The 19,345-nt window shown below is 54.1% G+C and overlaps 2 protein-coding genes and 1 non-coding gene across 4 annotated transcripts; all 3 read right to left on the reverse strand.

Moving 5' to 3' along the window:
* Nucleotides 1-144: 144 nt before the first annotated feature.
* Nucleotides 145-1,995, reverse strand: HAX1 (HCLS1 associated protein X-1). 2 transcript variants are annotated; one of them, XR_003525413.1, is made up of 8 exons: nucleotides 1,752-1,995; nucleotides 1,480-1,682; nucleotides 1,244-1,386; nucleotides 1,062-1,107; nucleotides 850-965; nucleotides 649-780; nucleotides 409-554; nucleotides 145-280 (listed from the first exon to the last, which is right to left on the reverse strand). XR_003525413.1 is itself a non-coding variant. In XM_027631296.1 (8 exons), the coding sequence occupies exons 1-7, from the start codon at nucleotides 1,952-1,954 to the stop codon at nucleotides 436-438; spliced, it is 981 nt and encodes a 326-aa protein (XP_027487097.1). In that variant the 5' UTR covers nucleotides 1,955-1,969; the 3' UTR covers nucleotides 145-280; nucleotides 409-435. The 2 variants fall into 2 exon arrangements, 1 of the variants encoding a protein (XP_027487097.1); XM_027631296.1 differs by having other exon boundaries at nucleotides 630-780; nucleotides 1,752-1,969.
* Nucleotides 1,996-2,508: 513 nt separating this feature from the next.
* Nucleotides 2,509-19,162, reverse strand: LOC113940193 (ubiquitin-associated protein 2-like; the record flags this gene model as incomplete). The annotated part of the gene is made up of 21 exons (XM_027631302.1): nucleotides 2,509-3,423; nucleotides 3,890-3,940; nucleotides 4,396-4,593; nucleotides 4,886-4,953; nucleotides 6,082-6,187; nucleotides 6,276-6,493; nucleotides 7,656-7,737; nucleotides 8,347-8,400; nucleotides 9,029-9,117; nucleotides 9,205-9,400; nucleotides 10,067-10,139; nucleotides 10,335-10,509; nucleotides 10,933-10,987; nucleotides 11,572-11,761; nucleotides 12,360-12,532; nucleotides 12,811-13,088; nucleotides 14,301-14,502; nucleotides 15,393-15,564; nucleotides 16,014-16,099; nucleotides 17,564-17,887; nucleotides 19,133-19,162. Coding segments are annotated over 21 exons (2,916 nt in total), but the record flags the coding sequence as incomplete, so codon positions are not given.
* Nucleotides 7,837-7,971, reverse strand: LOC113940194. The gene has a single exon (XR_003525415.1). It is a non-coding gene; the product is annotated as a small nucleolar RNA SNORA58 (small nucleolar RNA).
* Nucleotides 19,163-19,345: the final 183 nt, after the last annotated feature.

Genomic DNA, 19,345 nt, shown 5'->3' on the forward strand with positions numbered 1-19,345 from the left:
GGTGAGCAGGGAGCAGCGCAGGCACAGGAGTCTGGCAACCACCTGCATCCCTCAGGCAGCCCCCCAAGAGCCACCCTGGCAGCCAGGGCAAATCTGCTTCCAAACCCACGAGATTCCAGCCTGAAGGAGCAGAGCAGGTCACTGTTTAGCATAAATAGACTTTATTGCTCTGTACGCACACACGCATTTGGCCCCCACGGGGGTTCCTGTGGCTCCATAGCACTCCTGAAGGAAGGTAGCCCCCAGCCCAGGTGCTAACTCCCAGGAGGATCTGACCCACCTACAACAAAACCAGGTGGTGAGAAGATACTGCTGCCCAGTGTCCACTTTGACAGCCCCAGCCCCTGAGCCGTCCCCACGACCCTGGGGAGCCCCGGGGTCCGTCCCCCCTGCACATGTCAGACGTACTGGGTGCTCAGCCAGGGCCGGGCACAGCTACCAGCTGGAGAACCAGTGTCGGAGGAAGCTGCTCAGGATAGAGGACGGGTCGCTCGGATCGGGAGGGCGGAGCTCGTCCCGCCGCGGCCACGAGCCTGCAAACTGCGCCAGCTCCCCTGGAGAGGCAGGGAGAGCCCCCTCAGCCGGGCGCCTCCCGCCCCCCCCCGCGCCCTCTCCCGCCCCCCACTCACGGTCGTCCATGTTGAGCACCTCCTCCCGGTAGTCCTTGCCCTGCCCGTCCTCCTTGGTGGTGGTGATGAAGGCCTGGTCCCCCCTCCGGCGCGTCACCGTGGTCTCCCGGCGGCCCTGGCTGTCCTGCACGGTGCGGCGCTCCTCCACTGCCTGCACGGAGTGCCGAGCCCTCAGAACCCCCGACCCTGACCCCCTTCAGGCACCCGCGGAGACACTCACCCCGTCAGGCAGAGTCACTTTGGTGACAGAGACGCTCTGGAAGTAGGAGCGGGACTTGGGCTCCTCGGGTCTCAGGATGGTCCCCAGCCCCGCGGAGAAGACCTGGGAGTCCAAGTCTGAGGGGAGATGTGACACGGTGACCGCGGGTGTGGGGACACGCCCCGGCGGCCGCGGCAGCGCAGAGACCCCCGGACCCCACTCCCAGCACACACCTTGGTCTTCCTTGAGGCCGGGAGGAGCCGGGCGAGCATCGTCCAGCTGCAAGGCAAAGCCACGCGCCGGTGACGTGGGAAGCAAACCCCAACACCAGGGCAACACCGCGACAAGCACCGAGCGGCACCAGCAGGGTGCGACGGCTGCCACGGCGGAGGCGGACCCCAAACCCCTCACCCACCCCCAGGAAGGGTCTCCAGGGCCGGGCCGGGTTTCTGGCGCCCTCGGGGCTCGCCGGGGCCGCGCTGGCGGGGGGGCTGTCCGGATGTTTCAGCATCGAGTCCCGCAGCGGCCGCCCCTCGCCGGGGCCGGGCAGGGCGGGCGCTGCGGAGCAGGGGGAGGTCGGTCAGGCCGAGGGGTTCCGAGCGGCCCCAACAGCCCCGCTGAGCCCGGCCCCGCCCCCCCATCCGTGCCCACCGAAGAGCTGGGGGGGACCGGCCCAGGCTCCCCCGAGGGCCCCCAGAAGCTCGCCCATGTCTCGGAACAGCTCCTCGAAGGTTCCGTGGGACGCGCCGGGGCTGAACCCGAAACCGAAGTCCTGTGGGGGCTGCGCCAGGCATGGGCCGTCATCCTCCTCCTCCTCGTCCCACGCCGCGCCGCCGAACAGCGGGTCCCGGGGCCTGCGGGAGCGCGGCACTGAGACACCGGGACGGGGGCTGTGCGGGCAGGGCCGGGCGAGGTTGCGCTACCTGCGCCGCCCCGGGAACCCGAAGAAGCCGCGAAAGGCGTCGTAGAAGCTCATCCCGCTCCCGGGCCCTCCCGGTGCCCCAGGCCCCGGGGTCGCGCGGCCGCAAAGCGCCGCGGCCGCAAAGCGCCGCCGGGTGTCGTGAGGCGCTTTGCGGGGCTGGTCCCGTGTCCCCCCGGCCGGGCCCGGGGGCAGCGGGGGCTCCATCCTGCACCCCTGGCGTCCTGCGGCCCTGCGCTGTGCCCCCAGCTGAGCTCCGTCGGCCCAGCCCAGTGCCCTCCCGCTGCCCCACTGGGACCCACAGCACGGGGAGCTCCGGCTTTGCCCCCCCCGAGCCCTCGGCCCCTTAACCATGCAGCTCAGCAGCCACTGCCAGGACACCTGGGCCTTCCTGCCACCCTCATGGTCCCACTGCCCTCCCCAGCGCCCGAGACTCCCCTCCGTGACAGCCGAGCCTGTCCCGAGCCCGTCCCGAGCCCCTCCTGGGGACGTGGGGGCTGGGGTGGAGCCCCCAAGCTCCGAGAGGAGCAGTGGAAGGGAAAAAGTGGAAGGTGGGAATCTCGGGGAGAAGGACTCTGACCTTGTCCCTATGTTGGGATCCTGCTGCTGCCCAGAGCTGCAGCCGGGAAAAAATCCACAAAACGAGGGGACAAAAAAGCCCCACAAACCAGCAAGAGGGAGAGGTAGGGGAAGCGTTGACACCCCCGCCCCTCCAGGGCCTCCCACCCCCTGCACCAAAAATAGGGAACCAGGCTGAAAGGTGGAAAAAATACACACATCACTTTGTGATCTTTATTCTCTTCAGTAAATCCCTGCTTGGGACTGCAGCTGAAGGGACCAGGTGGAACCGAAAAATACAAGGTCTGGACTGCATAGAAAAAAAAAAAAAAAAGAAAAAAAACCCAACCCAAAAGCAGAAGATACTTACAGCGTGCAAGGGGAGCAGGACCTGCACTCAGGGCCTGTGAGGAGGGGGGGGCACGCAGATGGAGAATGTAAAATAGGGGGGGGGGGGGGCCTCTGTCAGACAGCAGTGGAGGGGGGAGGAAATGAGAGAACTAGAGGACGGCATGGGGTTTTTGTTTTTATATACAAGACACATTTATCCATTAAATTTAGAACACGGTACAAAAAAAACACTTCAACTAATTAATCTTACAATGCTGCTCATATCAATTACTGGTCTTATTCCTAATAATAAGGGGGTTTGCTGTAGGCGACTTGCAGCTTCCACTCCTTTGAATCTGAGAGGTTCTGGGGCAGCAGGAGGGGAGAGGGGACAGAAAGGAGTAAAAACCAAAACAGGCCCCTACGGCAAACGGTTCAGATCTGAATGCAGAGAGAAAAAAAAGGAAAAAAAAAAAAAAAGAAAAAATACAAATTCTATATTACATACAACAGGAAAGTGGCTGAAGACAGACAACGCAGAGGCGCCTGCGGCCTGCCCTGCGGGGCCCTGCCGGGGTTGGGGGCCTGGGCGCTCCCCACCACAGGGCTCTCTCCTCCCTGGGATCCTTCAGCATCATCGGGGTAGCTGGGATTCTCTTCCGGAAGCAAAGTGGTGGTGGGGGGGCCCGGCCTCAGTTGGCACCCCAGCTGTAGCTGTTGTAGGCGGATTTGTTGGCCTGGGATTTCTGGGGGATGGAGCTGCCTTGGCTGCGCTGCCCGGAGCCACTCTGCAGGAAGGGGCAGAAGGAGAAGCGGGTGGTGAGTGTGGGGGGAACCGGCCCCAGCCCACTCCTGCAGGACGATGCCTCAGCCCTGCCAGGCACTGCGGCCACGGCGGCTCCTCGGCGTCCGCTGCTCTGCCTCCGCCCAGCCGAGCTCCCAGTGCTGGGGCACTGGGGCTGTCCTGTCTGGGCCCTGGCAGCCCCAGCACCCTCCCTCTGCTCCATGCCTTCCTCCAGGCCAGCAGCACATAGGGCCAGGGGCAGCAGGGAGGGGGAAAGGGTCAGCGCAGGAACATGTGTGTCTGCACGTGGGGGGGTGTGTGTGTGTGTGTGTGCACATACCGACTGAGGGCCTCTCTCCTCACCTTGTGCGGCCACGGGGGAGAAGGAAGAGGCTACTTGAGCCTGGGCAGCCTTAGGGGCAGGGGGAGACCCCAGGGCAAGTGCAATGCATTATCAGAGAGTTCATTACCTGATCTTCCTGCTGGCGTTGGCAGCACAGTATCATCTGCAAATATGGAAGCTGTTGCAGTACCAGGATATGTAAAATAAAGGGACAAACTATGACAGTAGAAATCCACGGTTAGACCTGAAAGCTCCGGCAGGGTCGTGGCTGTGGCAAGTGACCCCTTTGCTGCTTGGCCTGTGGGGCTGCCCCTCTGAGGACGGGGGAGATCGGGACGCCCCGAGTGTGTCTGCGTGAGGGGGCACTACCTGGCCATTCCTAGCGCAGCCTGGTAGCATGGGGGGGTTGTGCCAAGTACCCCCCCCAGCAGAGCACACCCCGAGTGTGTCCTCACCTCATCCTCTCACCTCTCTGTGTGTATGTGCAGGTGTGAGTGTGTGTGTGTGTCACCGCGTGTGTCCGCTGCAGGACACGAGGGAGGGAGGGAGGGAAGGGGGGCCAGAGGCTGGAGGGGGAGGAAGAGCCCTAGGAGATACCCCAGCAAGGGGCTGGAGCACGGGGGCATCGCTCACCTGCCCGTCCTGCTGCAGGTGGTGGTGGAGGATCTGCGAGTGGGGCTGCTGATGCGGGGTCAGGATGTGCATGAAGGGGGTGGGGGGATACGCCGCCGCCGTTGCAGGGTTGATGGGGCCACCACTGCCCAGTGCCGAAGGCAGGTTGAAGGAGGCTGCCGGGGTTCCAGTGTGAAATCCCTGCTTCTCGAAGGATTGCTGAGGAGAGGATGCCAACAGTGGAGTAAGGGCTGGGAGCCAGGCTGGCAGTGTGCCCCTCCCCAGCTCTACGCGTCGTGGGCCCAGAGTCAGTGTGTGATGCAGAGAATGGATAGAGTCTCTTCCTATGGCTCTTTCTGGGCTTAGAATTGCTCTAAACTGGGGAAGGTCAAGCATTTCCCTTCTCCCTGGCTGACCAATCCAAGGGGAAGAGACCTTTACTGCACAGGGAGGCTGCCTCAGAGCTCAGTTCCTCTCTGGAACCATGCAGGGAGCACTCACAGACACTAACCTGAGTTTTGGAGTAGACAGAGCCCGAGATGTCCGGCACGCCTGTATTACTGGATGTCACGGATACACCTGCAGAGGAGGGAGAGGCAGGAGAGCGTTAGGCAGCAGCCACCGGTTCAGCAGGAGCTGCTGACAACCAGCAGCACCTGGTGGAGAGCTCTGGTGGCCAGGGAAGGTCTAAAGATAGATCCGCCTGGGGAGCAGGGTCCTGGCATGGCCATGAACAAAGCGCCCATACAAATTTAAGTTCTTCTGCTCTGGACACGAGTCCAGAAAGCAAGCGAGGGGCTGGAAAAACACACAAAGAAACACACAGAAAACAGCAGCTCTGAGGAGAGCTGGGGAATGCAGCACAGAGACAGGGAAACAAACCCCCAGCATGGAACACGGCAGCAAGAACAGCCTGAGAGCTCCTCGTGTGTATAACAGGCAATTGCATGTAAAGGCAACTCCGCTGTGGGCTGGGATGGTTGGTGCAGTGACCGCCAACACAACCTGCACAGGGCTGTCTGTAAAACAGGGTGGCCCAGCGGAGAACTCAGTGACCATTTAAGGTGCAGAAAAAGTGCTGAAATCAGGGAGGTTTGAAGGACTCAGCACAAGATGACCTGGTACAAAGCTGAAGGACCTTCACAAAGAGGAAACAGTATCTCGAAGGGCTCTAATGTAGTGAAAAGAAGGACAAGGGGAATTTAAAGGCTGGAAGAGGGACCCAAATGCACCCCTGTGTAAGTCAGCTGGAGGCCAACCAGTGAAACCAGTACCAAGACAGGCGGCAGGTTCACAACCTTCCTGCATCTTTGAATCAAGGATACCTCCCTAGAAAGTGTCTACCAAACACTGGTGGGAAATGAATTCAAATCCAGAATAACTGCTGTTCTATTGATCACAGAGTGGCAGTTAAGAAAACAACAAATCAAATAAAACCAAACAATTCAGCTTCTGACAGGGGTTCAAGGCCCCAGCCACTCGACTGTGGGGCACAGAGGAGGGCATGAAGTGCTCTGTATCTCCCAAAACCGCTCCAGATGTGGATGCAGAACAACCCTGGGCCTTTCCAGGGATAACTGAATGACATGAGAGTGGCACCCCAGGCATTCTTCTCCCTTACTGCCAGAAGACAGCAGTCCCCAGCACAGCCAGGGAGACTGGGAACAAGCCCTGCTACCGTGGAAGGTGCTCCAACAGGTCTCTTACCGGCGCTGTACCCATGAGAGCCGTAGCCACTGGGCTGTTGGAAAGGGGTCGCTGATGCGTTGACGCTGACATTCACACCATGCTGCTTGGAAGAGGTAGGAGCAACCTACAGAACAGAGAGGAGCAGAGTGAGGAGAGGCTTTGCTGTGCCACCCCCCCGCCCAAATCCCACACCTTGCCTCCAGGAAACTCACAGGGAACACAGCGGGCCCATACTGGAAGGTGCTTGGGAGCCCTGGTACCCCTGTGTAGTACGGCAGACTGGTGTAACTGTAGCCAGGAGGCAGCGCCGGGTTCAGGAACGTCTGCTGCGTGGTGTGATGGGTCTGGGTCTGGCTCTGCTGAGGCTGTGCCAGAGTTGTTGCAGGAGCAGGAGAAGAGGCATCTCCTCGGCCAAATTTTGTTAAGTCACCTGAAATAGAGGAGGTGAGAGTGAAGAACACAAGTGCCAGATCCTGGCCTGTTCCAGCTCAGCCCAAAGCTGACCCAGCCTTTTGATAAACAGCTACTTGAATCAGTTCCTCCTCCTGCCACTGCAAAAGTCTGCTGCCCTCACAAGCCCTCAGACCTTTGCACATTGATAAGGCAAAGCTGTTAATTACTCCTTGGCCCTGAGAGGACTACCGGGGGGAAGGGAAGCCCACAGTAGCTCAGCTACTGTGCTGCACTGCCTGACGTCAGCCCACAATCCAGCACTGGATAAACCTGCTATTGGCTGCCTGTGCAGCAGAGCGTGGTGCTACAGCTCTCCTTCATCCCCCTCTGTGCACCAGCAGCAGGACTGAACACAACCCAAGTTCCCTGCCTGGGCTGTGGAGGGCTTGGCTGCAGGGCTGGGGGAAGCTCCCTGTGCTGCTCTTTATGAGCACCCGCTTGGTTCTTCTATGCAAAATCTCTCCAGTTCAGGAGCTCACATGGGGCCAGGCTCCAAGCTTGGCATTTAAGCCTCAGCTGGGCAAAAGCACTTCCACACAAACTGGCTCCTGCTGAAGCCAGGGAGAATCAGTGCTGGAAAAATAGAAAACCCTGAAAGTGCAACAATTCCTAAAGCACGTGAAAGCTCAGCACAGTTATGCCCACTGCAGGTTGGCAGCGCATAAACGCATCTACCAAGGTCAGTGAGCGGTCAGGCACCCGCTGAGTGCTTGGTTCAAGTTTGACAGGTCCCCAGTGTCCTGCTGGTTTTCTTGATAAGACTGTCCCATAGATAAAAAACTTAATTTCTCCATATTTTGTGCTTCTTTGTATTTTTACTCGCACTGCTTGAGTGCTGGCCTCACCACCACCTGGAAAGCAGTTCCCCAGCTGTACTCCTCGCTGAATCTTTCAGCCCTTCCTCACTCCCTTTCCAACTGCCACACTAACTCCTACTCGCCCACCTCTTCCCTGTAACAGGCCTTGAAAAAACCAGATGTCCAAGGACAAGACAAGAATTTAGCTGCGAGACATGCTCCAAACCAAAGGCAGTGCAGGAGGCTGGTGCAGATGTAGCTCCAGCAGACAAAGGCACAGGACACCAGTAGCAGCAGCACAAACCCTGATGGAATGGGATTTAGAGCAGACTTTTTCCCTACCAGAGTATGGATTGCTGCTCAGGCTGCCATCTCTTCCAGTCAGCGGGGTGGTGGGTGTGGGGAATGGGATGCTGTAGTAATCCTGATGAATAAAAACAAATGGAGATATTTTATCAGCTCTGTCTAAAGGTGCAAAGCAGTATCTTTTGGGACAGAGGAATTTCCGTCCTGCAGCTGCAAGATATGTCAGGGTACCACAGTTCAACCAGCCACATCCAGGCTGATCACGACCTACAGCAGCCCCAGGTTTTTGTAGCATGCACCGTCCCCCTGATCTGGCTATTAGAAGAACCAGATAAGGTCTACTGGTATGCAGTCTTTAAACTGCCTGGACTTTCCCCTCTGCTTCAAAAGAAAATGGACATGTCCTATCACTAAGTAAAGCCCATTCTAAGAAGTATTTAGTCACTGCCTAAGTCAAGGATCAGAGGTGAATCTCTACAACAGCCCTGCTGCTGTTCTCATGCTTCCTGGCCCCACAAGAGATACTGCTGATGAGTAACTCATGCACCCAAATTCCCACGTGTCAAGGAGCAACTGACTAACTCTGACAGCTGTCACAGAGAAGTGCAGCCATCCAGCACCCCATTTTTCCAGCTCTTCGGGACTACCCACAGCCTGACCTGTCTATAACCCCACAGCACTCAGAGCCAGCAGAAGTGGTGTGTCCCTGTCACTCTGCACTACTCACCAATGGGAATCTCGTCTGGAGCATTTGCAAGTCATCGTATCCGTACACCTGTGGCTAGAAAAAGAGCAGCAGACGGACTAGATAAAGACACTTATCTAATTTTAGATTAAACATTTAGATAAACATGAGATAAAGCCAAAAGCAGCTGGTCAGCAGCCCATGACCCCCCAGGTGCAGGCAGCCACTCCCTATGCAGGCTGACGCTGCTGGGGGTTCCTGTGAGCTGCTCAAAGGACAGTGCTCCAGACCACACAGCCCCTGAGCAGTTTTTCCGCAAAATCTGTTCTCAGCTTCAGGAGAGGGCTGCGACACACCCCTAGACTTCGTGGGAGTCACCACCCTTGCACTGACTGTGTTTGCCCTTTGTCACAGCATGTTTCTAACACAGCTCCATGCTCCCATGCACCATGCTCTGCCAAGGGCTGCTGCTCCCCAAAGGCTGGGGAGGCTGCTGAGAATAGGTACAGAGACTCTGCTCTGGGGTCACGAGGACAGACATTTACACCCACGGGCACGTGGATTTCATGGAAAGCAGGAGGTTCAAACCCCACCTGTCCAAGGCAGCCCCACCGAGCTATGTCAGTTTTTGGTCTCCCCACTATCCTGCATCCCTCCCTGCTGCAGAGGGAGCTGGGAGGGATCTGGTGGCACGACATTACCGTAAAGCAATTGTTCTACTCACTGGATAGGCATGTAGCAACCCTGGAGCCATGATGTATGGATTAGGCAACAACGGTGGGACTCCAGGAGGGAGATTAGGAGGGGCTTTTCCTGACAAAGGAAGAGAAAGTTCCACAGTAGAGCAAACAGCAGAAACTCACTCTCTTAGCTCCTGTACAGCAGGACCCAGGAAAGTACCTGATGTTGTTGCAACGGAGCTTCGAGTGGAGGCTGTCACCGTGGAGTTGCTGCTGAGGCTGAGGCCCAGGCTGCTGACGCTGCTGAGGCTGGATGAAACACTGACCACCGGCGGCGCGGCCGACACCGTGCTGGAGGAGGTGGAGAAAGTGCTAGCAGAAGAATGGAGGCTCGCTTCACTCTCCACACTCGTGTGCTAGGGAAGGAAGGGAGGAGAGTCAGGGGACCAGGCAGGTGGAACAGAGTGCACAGGTACCACAGGACGCTGTCTACGCAAAATACATGCTGTGTCTGCACCTGGGTGTTCCTGCAGGGAACTGCTGCAGGCTACAAGGAAACCTGCTTTGCACCTGGCTTAAGTCCAAAGTCCTGACAGCAGCCAACCCCTAATGTTTTCAAGCCTCTCCTGTGGCTGTGCCCCAATATCTCTCTGCTGGGGGGAGCAGGGCAAGACACCACATTTGTGGCAGGGAGATTTATTCTGCTGCAGAAGCCGATACCCAGGGACTCCATACTATGAGAGCTCCAGCAGTAGAGACATTTGGTAGCACTGCATCAGCTACCAGTTTGCTCTGACGTGGTTGCGACTCTGTAGCGCTTTCAAGGGCTGCTATAGACCCAAAAGAGCCACTGCTCAGCCAGAGACAAGCAGGGGGTCAACAGCCTCAAGCCACAGGTGCACAGACAGTGTTCTGACATAAACCCCTCCGTCCTCTCTCCACACAGCACCCAAACTCCAGCAGGACAGCCAGCAGCCTGGCAGGTTCTGTCACAACCACAGCCCCAAAGTCAGGCACCCCAGAGAACCTGGCCAAGCCAAGTGGGAACGGGGCACAGAGCGCAAGACCACACCCAGACTCACCAGGAGAGTTGAAGTTGATGTTCGCCCAGAGGATGTGGATGAGGACAGACTGTTCTGCTGGGTGGGCAACGCACTGCGGGAGGAGAAATAAAAGGTTGTCAAACCAAGGTGAGAGAGTCACTGTTAGTGGCACTATCCCATTCCCCACCTACTCAGATGGGATGAGTCATCTCAGTCTTCCTCACTGCACGAGACGGTCTCTGATGTCTAGTATGGATTTCTGCTTCTAGTTCTGCTTCTCCAGAAATCCACCCCTGACGCTCCTCACCTGCTGAGCTGGGCAGTGGTTGTACTGGGGAGCTCCTCGCTGTGGCTCAGGCTGCTCAGAGCTGTCGAGTGTTGGCTGGCTGTTGTCAGCAAGGACGATGCAGACACCCCGTCACTGAGAGGTGTGATACTGGGAGCAGAGGGGGAATCGGATTTCACTGCGGGGCCTGTAGCACCTGAAAAGAAAAGCTTTGGGTTAGGGGCAGCTACTGGCAACTTCCAGAGGGACCAGCAAATGCTCAGCCAAAGGAGTCAGGAGATCTGGGGATTCCCTCACTGCTGGCAACCAGTTACACACTTATGAGTGTGTTCTATGTCTCACTTTACACTGCCATTGGCTCTACAAAGAGCTTCAAGACCTACAGATGTCTTCTACAAAAAAAGCAGAATAAACTATTGTCATTGGTGACTCATCAAGGATCTCATGGATCCATCAACAGAAAGCTCAATGTTTCAAGGCAAGCAAATAATCTAAATGGCAGCAATTAGTCCAGCGGGGAAAGGACCTGCTATTAGCACAGATAAAGCTTCTCATCCGAAGCAGAGAACATGAGCAGCACAAGAGACACAGGTCACCTGCTGTGCTGGCAGACACTTACCTTCAACGGCCTGTGTGGTTTGTAACGGCGTGGGCTGTACAGAACCGAAACCATTCTGAGAAAGAAGAGAAAAAAGGAGTACTGGGCATCACAGCTGCGCATTTCCAGAGGCAGAGCTCGTGTCAGCTCCCTCCCACACTCCTTCCTCAGTTCAGAAAAGGTCCTGCTACCAACACGTGTCACCAGACTGTGTTGGGGTCAGTTCCAAGGTCAACTAGCCCCATGACAGCACGACCCCCACGTGTATATTTGAGAAATTAGTGCGAGAAGTTTCTCTGCTGCTGGTAGTTAAGACCACCTCAACCTCCTCAACCCACGTTCATTAGCCAAACCTGATGTTACTGAACTGGTGTGCAGCATGCAAGAACCAAATCTTTAAGAGGAAATTAAATCCTTCGCCAGCACGCCCCTGTCTAGCAGGGTAACTGCGTGAGACACAACACACACCTTGCAATCAACTTGACATCAGTCCCAGGTACGCAGCACAGCTGAGGGCTCTGGGAGCAGCCAGATGAGAGCTCTCATGACCCACACAGTGAGGCTGGAGAACCACTTGATAAACCACTCAGCTTCCCCCGAGACACTGCTTCACACACAAGGCTCACTCAGCACAACAGGTGATAAAAGCTGTTCTCTTACCTTAGCCTGGGTCAGATCTTTTTGGGGCGAGGAGGAGATGGAATTTGGGTATCGCCTCGTCTGGGTGGATCTCTGTTCATACAGTGGTCCCTGAGCGCTGTTCTGGGAGGTAAATGTTGCTGTCTGTATTGTGCCGCTCTGGTAACCAGACTCCTGGCTTTGATTGGATGAAATCGTGGATGAAGATTCACTATAAAGGGGGGAGAAAAAATATCCAAGATAAAGAGCCCCAAGCATCAGCATAAAGGCACCGCATGAAGCAGCCAAGCCAAGAAACACGCCCAGAGAGCAGGGGTAGCCCAACCACGGGAGGATGCTGGCACCCAGCCACAGCCCTGCCTCACACACTGCCTAGCACTTAAGAGACTGGCCAGCTACTGAGGGTCAGCCCAAGAGAAGACAGAAACATATCGCTTTGGCAAGGCGCCGTAGATACACCTATCCCGCTGTGTCCCAGTTTGCCAGGCAAAAAGCAGGACAAAGCACTCAATCTGTTCACCAGGGACACAGAGCGGTTGTGCTGGGGATTCCCCTTCTGTGTTTCCAGCAACACAGTTTAAGGGCAGCAGGAAAACTCTGCTTTCTGTCCAAGTGCCGCAGGCCGAAACAGCCACAGAGCTGCCCGATGAGTCTGCTGGCAACTTACGCTTTGCTGTTGCATACACTGTCCCCCCTTTGTGACCACAGCGCAGTCAGAAAGGGTCTACTAGTATGCAGCACAACTCAAGTCCATGGGATCAACGACCTTCCAAAGCTGCCTGCTTGGATTAACGGTTCCTGGCGCTCACCTGGCCGTGCTGGTGTACAGGCTGCTCTGAGACTGGCTAACGGCAGCGCTGGTTGTGGGCGTCGACTCGTACTCAGCGAGAACAGGCTCTGAACCAAACTGCAACGCCCCAAACTGCAGGTTTAGCCCTGAGATATCCGCCGAGCCAGGCATTTCCACCGCAAGTGCAGGAATCTGCAAGGGAGGAACAACAGAACGGCCCAGTCGTTCCCTGGGATCACCACAGAGTACTGCTTTAGTGCCCATGTTTGCCAGCACACAATGGCAGTTACAGGCTTGCAGCCTCTGAATTACGCCGTTCAACCCAGGCTGGCGTGTAACTCCATCACCCCCACAAACACCCCATGCTAGCAGCAGGAACGGCAACCCCAGACCTTCCCTCACCAGCCCAAAGGGATGCTTCTGTAGCTCTAACACAATCTGACACCTCCTTCCCCACCACCAATCCGCACCTTTGATGTTAATGATGCTTTTTTCTTCTGCTGCTTCAGCTTCTGCTGTGCTGGCTGGGGACTTGAGGACTGGTTATCCGAGGACCCTGGGGACATCTGGGGCACGGGATTGGTTTTGCTGGGCAGCGGGGAGGATGGGGGTGCCGGTGTGGTTGTGGAGGCCGTCACCACAGGCTGTTTCTCCTGCATAAACACTTCTATCATGGTCGAGGTTGACGTGAAGGCCTGTCGCTTAGTGAAGGGACTATGCACGGAAGAATCTGTTGGGTTCTTGAGATCTGTGGGATGAGACAGAGGTGAGTTAGCAGGGTATGTTGCCTTAAAACTAAATCAAGTTCTGACACTTACCAAGAAAGATAAATTTGTTTCCTACTAGGAGTCATCCTGGAGCCTGTTAAACTCAGAGAGCAGAGATCCCCAGCATCTCCACTCCCAGCCTTGTGCTCTCACCACCACCACTGCCAAGCCTTTTTAAGCTCTTCTCCCCTCAGCTCCTTCCACCATCTCTACAGGACAAAATCAGCTTGCGTGGCAGAAGTCCCTCCATTCTCCAAGAAAAGCTGGACTCCAGAGTCCCTTGCGTGGAGACACTGCACCAGCCTGATGCCGCTTCCTCCCCCCCCACCCCACCCCACCCCCGTTTCTACCGGCATTCCAGTATTCCATTGCCTGCTCCTTCCCCTGCAGGGACTGGGTATCTCCAAGCAACATCACTGCTCAGGGCTGCCACCCTCAGGTCTTTGCACAACCTTCCTCCTTCCACTGAGCCTTTACACAGCTTATTAAAAAAGAGCTTCTATTCTCTCCAACTCTCCTCTGTGGCTTCTTGTCTGAGAAGATAAGAAGCTGTCAACACTCACTGTCACTAGGACAGGGCTCGATTTGTCTTCAGCTTAGATCTGAACCAGAGCCATTTCCCTGCAACAAGCACAAGCTGAAGGAAATGCCACTAGCACTTGACCACAGCAGAGCTCTGCACGTTATCTGAAAAGAGCCTCTCAATCCCTGTTTATTCCCTCAGGCCAGCCCAGAGGTAGAGTTACTTTTTGGCATTTAACAGCAAGTCGAATTCCCTTAGAAGATAACATCAGGTCAGCAGAGAGAGGAGACTGACAAGTGTTGGCATTCAGGACCTATTCTCCAGAAGTGCCCTTTCAGACCTTTTTCTGGCACAACTTTACATTAGGAGGTAGTTCTGCACACTGTGAGAGGCTCAGGAATGCCAGATCCCTGGCCTTGAAGCATGCTGGAATGATGGATTCAACTGCTCCAAGTATAAAAGGAACAGGGGGAGACTCACACACACTGTTATATTTTGGTCTCACAAACTTGCTCCCACAGTTCTATTCATTTCTCCAGCTCAGCTGGCTTGGTTGCAAACTTGTGATCTCCCCCTCTGCTGAGTCCCTTCCCCTGCTGCCTCTGCAGTTCCGAGGGGGAACACACTCTCCCCAGTCTAGGGGGGCCATGCTGCTTTTCCTTTTCCTTACCGTACTGCACCAGAGACGAGGTCTGCGTGGTGGATCCCATGTCCCAGGAAGCAGCAGTGGTGCTCCCAGCAGGCTGGGTGTGCTGAGCTGCCAGCTGAGCCAACGCCTGGGCTGTCTTGAACTGCTCCAGAAACTGAGACCCTGTGGTACTGCTGCCTTTGGCCTCCCCGACATCTCCAAACCCTTTCCCCAGCATGCTCACCTGCAATTTCAGCAAGGAGATAACAAAGTCAACATCTCCCATGGCTTGGAACTTGGCTCAGAGGACAGGTACATCTCTTAACATAAACCTGAATGCACTGTACCCTGCTGCTTCTCACTGGGTGCCTCAGCTTAACACTCCTGAGCTCCAAATGCACACACACTGCTGGCAGAGAGGGCTCATGCTTCTCTCCCAGCCTTCCATCATGTGTGAGTGCAGGCATGATCATCTCTCACCCAACTCATAGCATGGTACAGCCATAGAGGGCTACAAAGAAAGCTAACAGACAGAATCTTAAAAATGTACTCAATTATTCTCACGCATTCAGTTGCGCTAAAAAAGAAACACCTGGAGATCTTGGCTCTGTGTTAAGGTGGTTTTGAAAATCCTTCCTCAACTACCTCACCAGTAAGTGCACAACTTTTATTTCTTTTTGCTTAAGTTACACAATGCAACATCTGCCCAGGTCCCCGCCCATCTCTGACTCTGACTCAATGCCTCCTTCCCTCTCCTGCCAGTAGATGCCAGCATTCCATCCCCCAGTTCCATCCAACACCAGTTCCCAACCACTTCCACTTCTCAAATTGTTGAAATTGCAAGCCCTTGGACCACAAGAGTTTTTCCTTTCCTCTGAGCAGGAAAGAAGCACGTGTTGCAAATCACAGATAAGGGCAACGGGGGGGGGGGGAATTATCCCAATTATTTCAAGTTGAGCAATGAACTTCAGGCCTCTGCATTTGAAGCAGACTGGCAAATTATCTGGCTCTGCCAGTCCCAAGCAGCAAGCAGGTGTCAGGACTGCATTTCCCACATTACCCAAACAGACAGAGAATGTCAGGGAATGAGCAACCCCCATCAAATCTCCACTGAAGAGACCAGCATTTCCTTACCATGCTGTGGTGAGAGAAGGAGTTTCCAGAGGCAGGCTGAGACAGAGCGGTCTGCTTGGAATTGCTGAACACCAGTGGCTGGGCCAGAGAAGGAGTCTGGGATGACTCCAGGTTCGTTGACTCGTTCTCCATAGAAGACGGTGTCTTTCCTAGCAGGACTGCAAGATCGATCCTGCGAAGAGAAAGAGGATAACCCAATAAGGTTACCATGAGCTTCCGCTTCCATTACAGCAGAATTCCCCCTCCAGCCTCACACCTTTAACTTTACAAACTGAAGGAATCTTCAGAACATTAACTCACAACTGCCAGTAGCAACCTCAAAAGGAGAGAGGGAGATCAAGCAAGATCCTGCATAGCCTTTGATTTTAAATCATGTTTTTCATTAATTTAACACAGCAAAATGCCCCCAAACCTGAAGAACCAGCAGCAGAGCCTAGGAAAACTCTAATCCAAGATTAGGACCCGGAAATTACTAACTCAACTTCTCCATTTAAATCCACCTCATCTCGTTCAGAGCTGCTGCATTTTAGCTAGCTGGCAAGGTTTAGTCAAAGAAGGGAAATTGCCCCAGGACATGTGTGCCACTTTTCCCAGGTAAATGGCATCGCCATGGGCACTCACCTTTGTCCAGCTGTGATTGTCACATTCTCAGCAGGCAGAGGCACTGAAGACACGTTGGAGGCAGTGAAGATCTTTGTCTCTGACAGCTGAAAGATATAAAAGGGAAAAAGAATTCAAAAGTGAGAACAGTGCCTTGGAACAGTGCCCGTGACATAAAGTACATGAATGTTTGAGACAAAAGGCCACAGAAAAACTCAAGAAATTCAAGTGTTTAGACTTAAACTTCCCTAGCATTTGGCTCCCATCAGAATCAGTTTTTATTTGTTTCTTCTCGGGCAAGTGCACAAATCACCTGCCAGTGAAAAAAAAAAAAACCCTAAAATACTTCCACAAATTTCCCACAGTCCACAAACCCACTGGGGTTCCTGGGGCCCTGGGCTGGTGCTCTGAGTCGATGGCACACAGCGAGGATCTGCCAAACCCCCTGCACAGATAGGTGCAAGCACTGGTACAGAAGCCAAAGGAAGAAACTTTGGACCCCCACTTAAGCTTCCAATGATTCAGGCTCACTTGGATGATCTGACCAACAGATCTACTTCAGCTATGGAAGGGAAAATAACATTGCTCAAGAATGGGTGAAGAGGAAGGCTAGTGACCACCTGTGATTTAGTCTGGAACATATCTGAACATGAACAGCTTCTATTCCAGGCTGAAGAACCACCAGAAACTAAAGTGCCAGAGTTAAAAAACTAAATCCGGAACCCTGGGGGCATTTCATACACACTGAAGGCAAGAAGGGCTCTCAAAGGCTCCCTTCTAGCAGAGACCTGACTGAACAAAGAGAAACTGCTCCTGTCTCCAAACACAGCAGGAGCTCTTCCCTCAGACAGTGCCTGGAAAGCAAACGCTTCCCCTTCTTGCCCAGTCTGTTGGCTGAGCCAAAATGAGCATGCAAAAGTAACAATCATACTAAAAAAGCTCAACCCCGCTCCCATCTGCAATAACAGAAGTCCTCCCTTGATTTGGAGAGGGACTGAAGCCCACTTCAGAAGAAACTGATATAGAGGCATTAAAAGCTGGTGCTAACAGCATCCATTCTCCCCTGAAGGAGACATCAAGTAGAGAACGAAAGGCGGCAAGACACGCCAAAGAGCAAGTCAGAAAGTCAAGAGCTTCTGTTCCATCCAAGTCACAAAGACAAGCAGAGGCACATGACATGCAGGAAACCACTGCTGCCTCCTCCATGGCACATGGTGGGATCAAAGGCAAACCTTCCCCAACTGCCACTCCACTGGAGTGACAGAGCAAGAGTCTCAGGCCAGTTTTTGGAAGAATTCCATTGTACAGTTACAGGAAATGAGAGGACCAGCCTCAAGGCCCTAGGAGATCCCTTTCTGTCCTGGGCTCCTATGACAAGCTCTACTACACATATCTTTTTGAAGCTGTGATGATTACTTATTCCTCATAGCTCCTGGAACTGGGAGCCTGACTGGGGTTCTGCCCATAGTCTGGGGGAGGATGAGCTTTGAGCTCCCCCAGAGCTCTGTGTACAGACAGAACAGCAGCCTCCTGGCAGATGCACGGAGGAGAAGGGTTTGGAGAGTACCTACATCTTCATTCCAGTCCTCTGTGCCCCATTCTTCTGTCGCTGCCCTCCACGCACCTACAAGGACAACAACAGGTACAGAAGTTATGTATTCATCAAAGCTCTGCCTCCGAGAGCTGGAGAAGCACTGGGGAGCTTTGCAGGTAGCCAAGAGGATTTCTATTTGCCAACCAAGCCAGTTAAAGCAGTAGACCCCAACCCATGCTTCCTGGGCAAGGTACCATGACAGGGCCACCTCTGCCTTGCTGCCCCCAGGCTGAGCTGAAAGAGAGGGACTGCTGGGCTGGCAGATAGGGCAACACACACCTCCCAACACCCAGCAGGGGAGCTGAGCTTAGCAAGGAAGCTCCAGCACCACCCCCAGCCTCCTTGTGCCATTTTCCTGACTTCCTCTTGTACTGCAGTAGCTACAGCTTTGTGCACCTGGGAGCAGTCAGTGTTACCCCAGCAGCTTGGACAGAGCACCTCCCTCACAGGTTTCCTGCCAGCTCTGGCACAGGATCTCACCACCCAGGTAAACCTTACATTCCTATAAAACCTAGGGACAGCTGAGCGTTCCTGTGATTCATCTTCTCTCCCCAGTCAAAAAAAAGTCTTTAAACTTCAGTGCACCAGGACCTCCTGTGCACATGCAAATGGGATTCAGAAGGGAAAATTTGAGGGGCTAAGCAATTCCTGCATTTTCTGTGACCAGCTGCAGAGATATGCTCAAAGCACTGGGGAGAAAAGCTGGAGACCTCAGCCACAATCCACAGCACAGTTTAGGCAAGTAAGATTTACCAGAAAATAAAAAGAGTTTTCCCTGACTGCATCTTCAACTTGTTCTGACCCTTGCTTCCATCACAGAGTTTAACCTCTGTACTTCAAACATTATGTGGCAACTTCTGTATCCATTTAACAACTGAAATTTGGTTTGGGAGGAGAGCAGGAGATCTCACATCTGCAAAAACCTCAGAGCATAAAGCCAGCCCTGTTTTGCACAGCTGGTTTCCAGTCCACGCAAACCAGATCAATAAAACATGACGGGGCCAACAGGGTTAATCTTGGAGACACTTACAGGGACGGAACAAGTTGGCATCAGCCTTTTTATAGGCTGAAAGCCTTTTAGAGCATAAAACATAGCATGCAGGGAAGAACATTGTGGATTCTTCTGCAGGACACACTTTAACTGCATATTTAAACAACTGCCTGTCTAGAAGTGGGAAATTTAGTGCAAGAAATAAGTATTTATCAGTGAATTATTATTTTTTCATTGTTGTTTTGTTTTGCTTGACAAGTTGAGCCAATTCACGAAGCTTTCCAGGATTTATTTTCTTTTATATTCAAGTTTGAAATAGAGATACTAATAAAACATGACTTCCCAGAGTGCCAGGAATCTCAGGGCACACTAGTCTACCCCTTCCTTCCCAGTCAGAAGCATGAGGAGTTCAACACAGTCAATGCAAAACACATCTGAGGTTTAAAAACCCAGATTCCCCCATTTCTCAGATTTTCTGTGCCCTCACAGCAGTAGCAGGAAGGTTGTTTTCCAGATTTTAATGGATCAGAAAGATCCTTCCAGCTCAAACCTTACCCGAGAGGTGGAATAGGGAGCTGGATGTACCTGCAGGTGGCCAACAAAGCAGGAAGCCAATAGAGTTGCACCAAGAAGATTTTGTGCATGCAGGAGTACAGCATAGGGCTCTTAAGTATTGCTTATTTGGAGAAACTGAGAAGAAAAGCAAAGCAACACAAAAAGTAGAAGGAAACCCTGCAGATGAAGAGCAGCCATTGACGGGGCTTTCCC

This window comes from Corapipo altera, unplaced genomic scaffold (genome assembly GCF_003945725.1).
Source record: "Corapipo altera isolate COAL_440 unplaced genomic scaffold, ASM394572v1 61441, whole genome shotgun sequence".
NCBI classification, from domain to species: Eukaryota; Metazoa; Chordata; class Aves; order Passeriformes; family Pipridae; genus Corapipo; species Corapipo altera.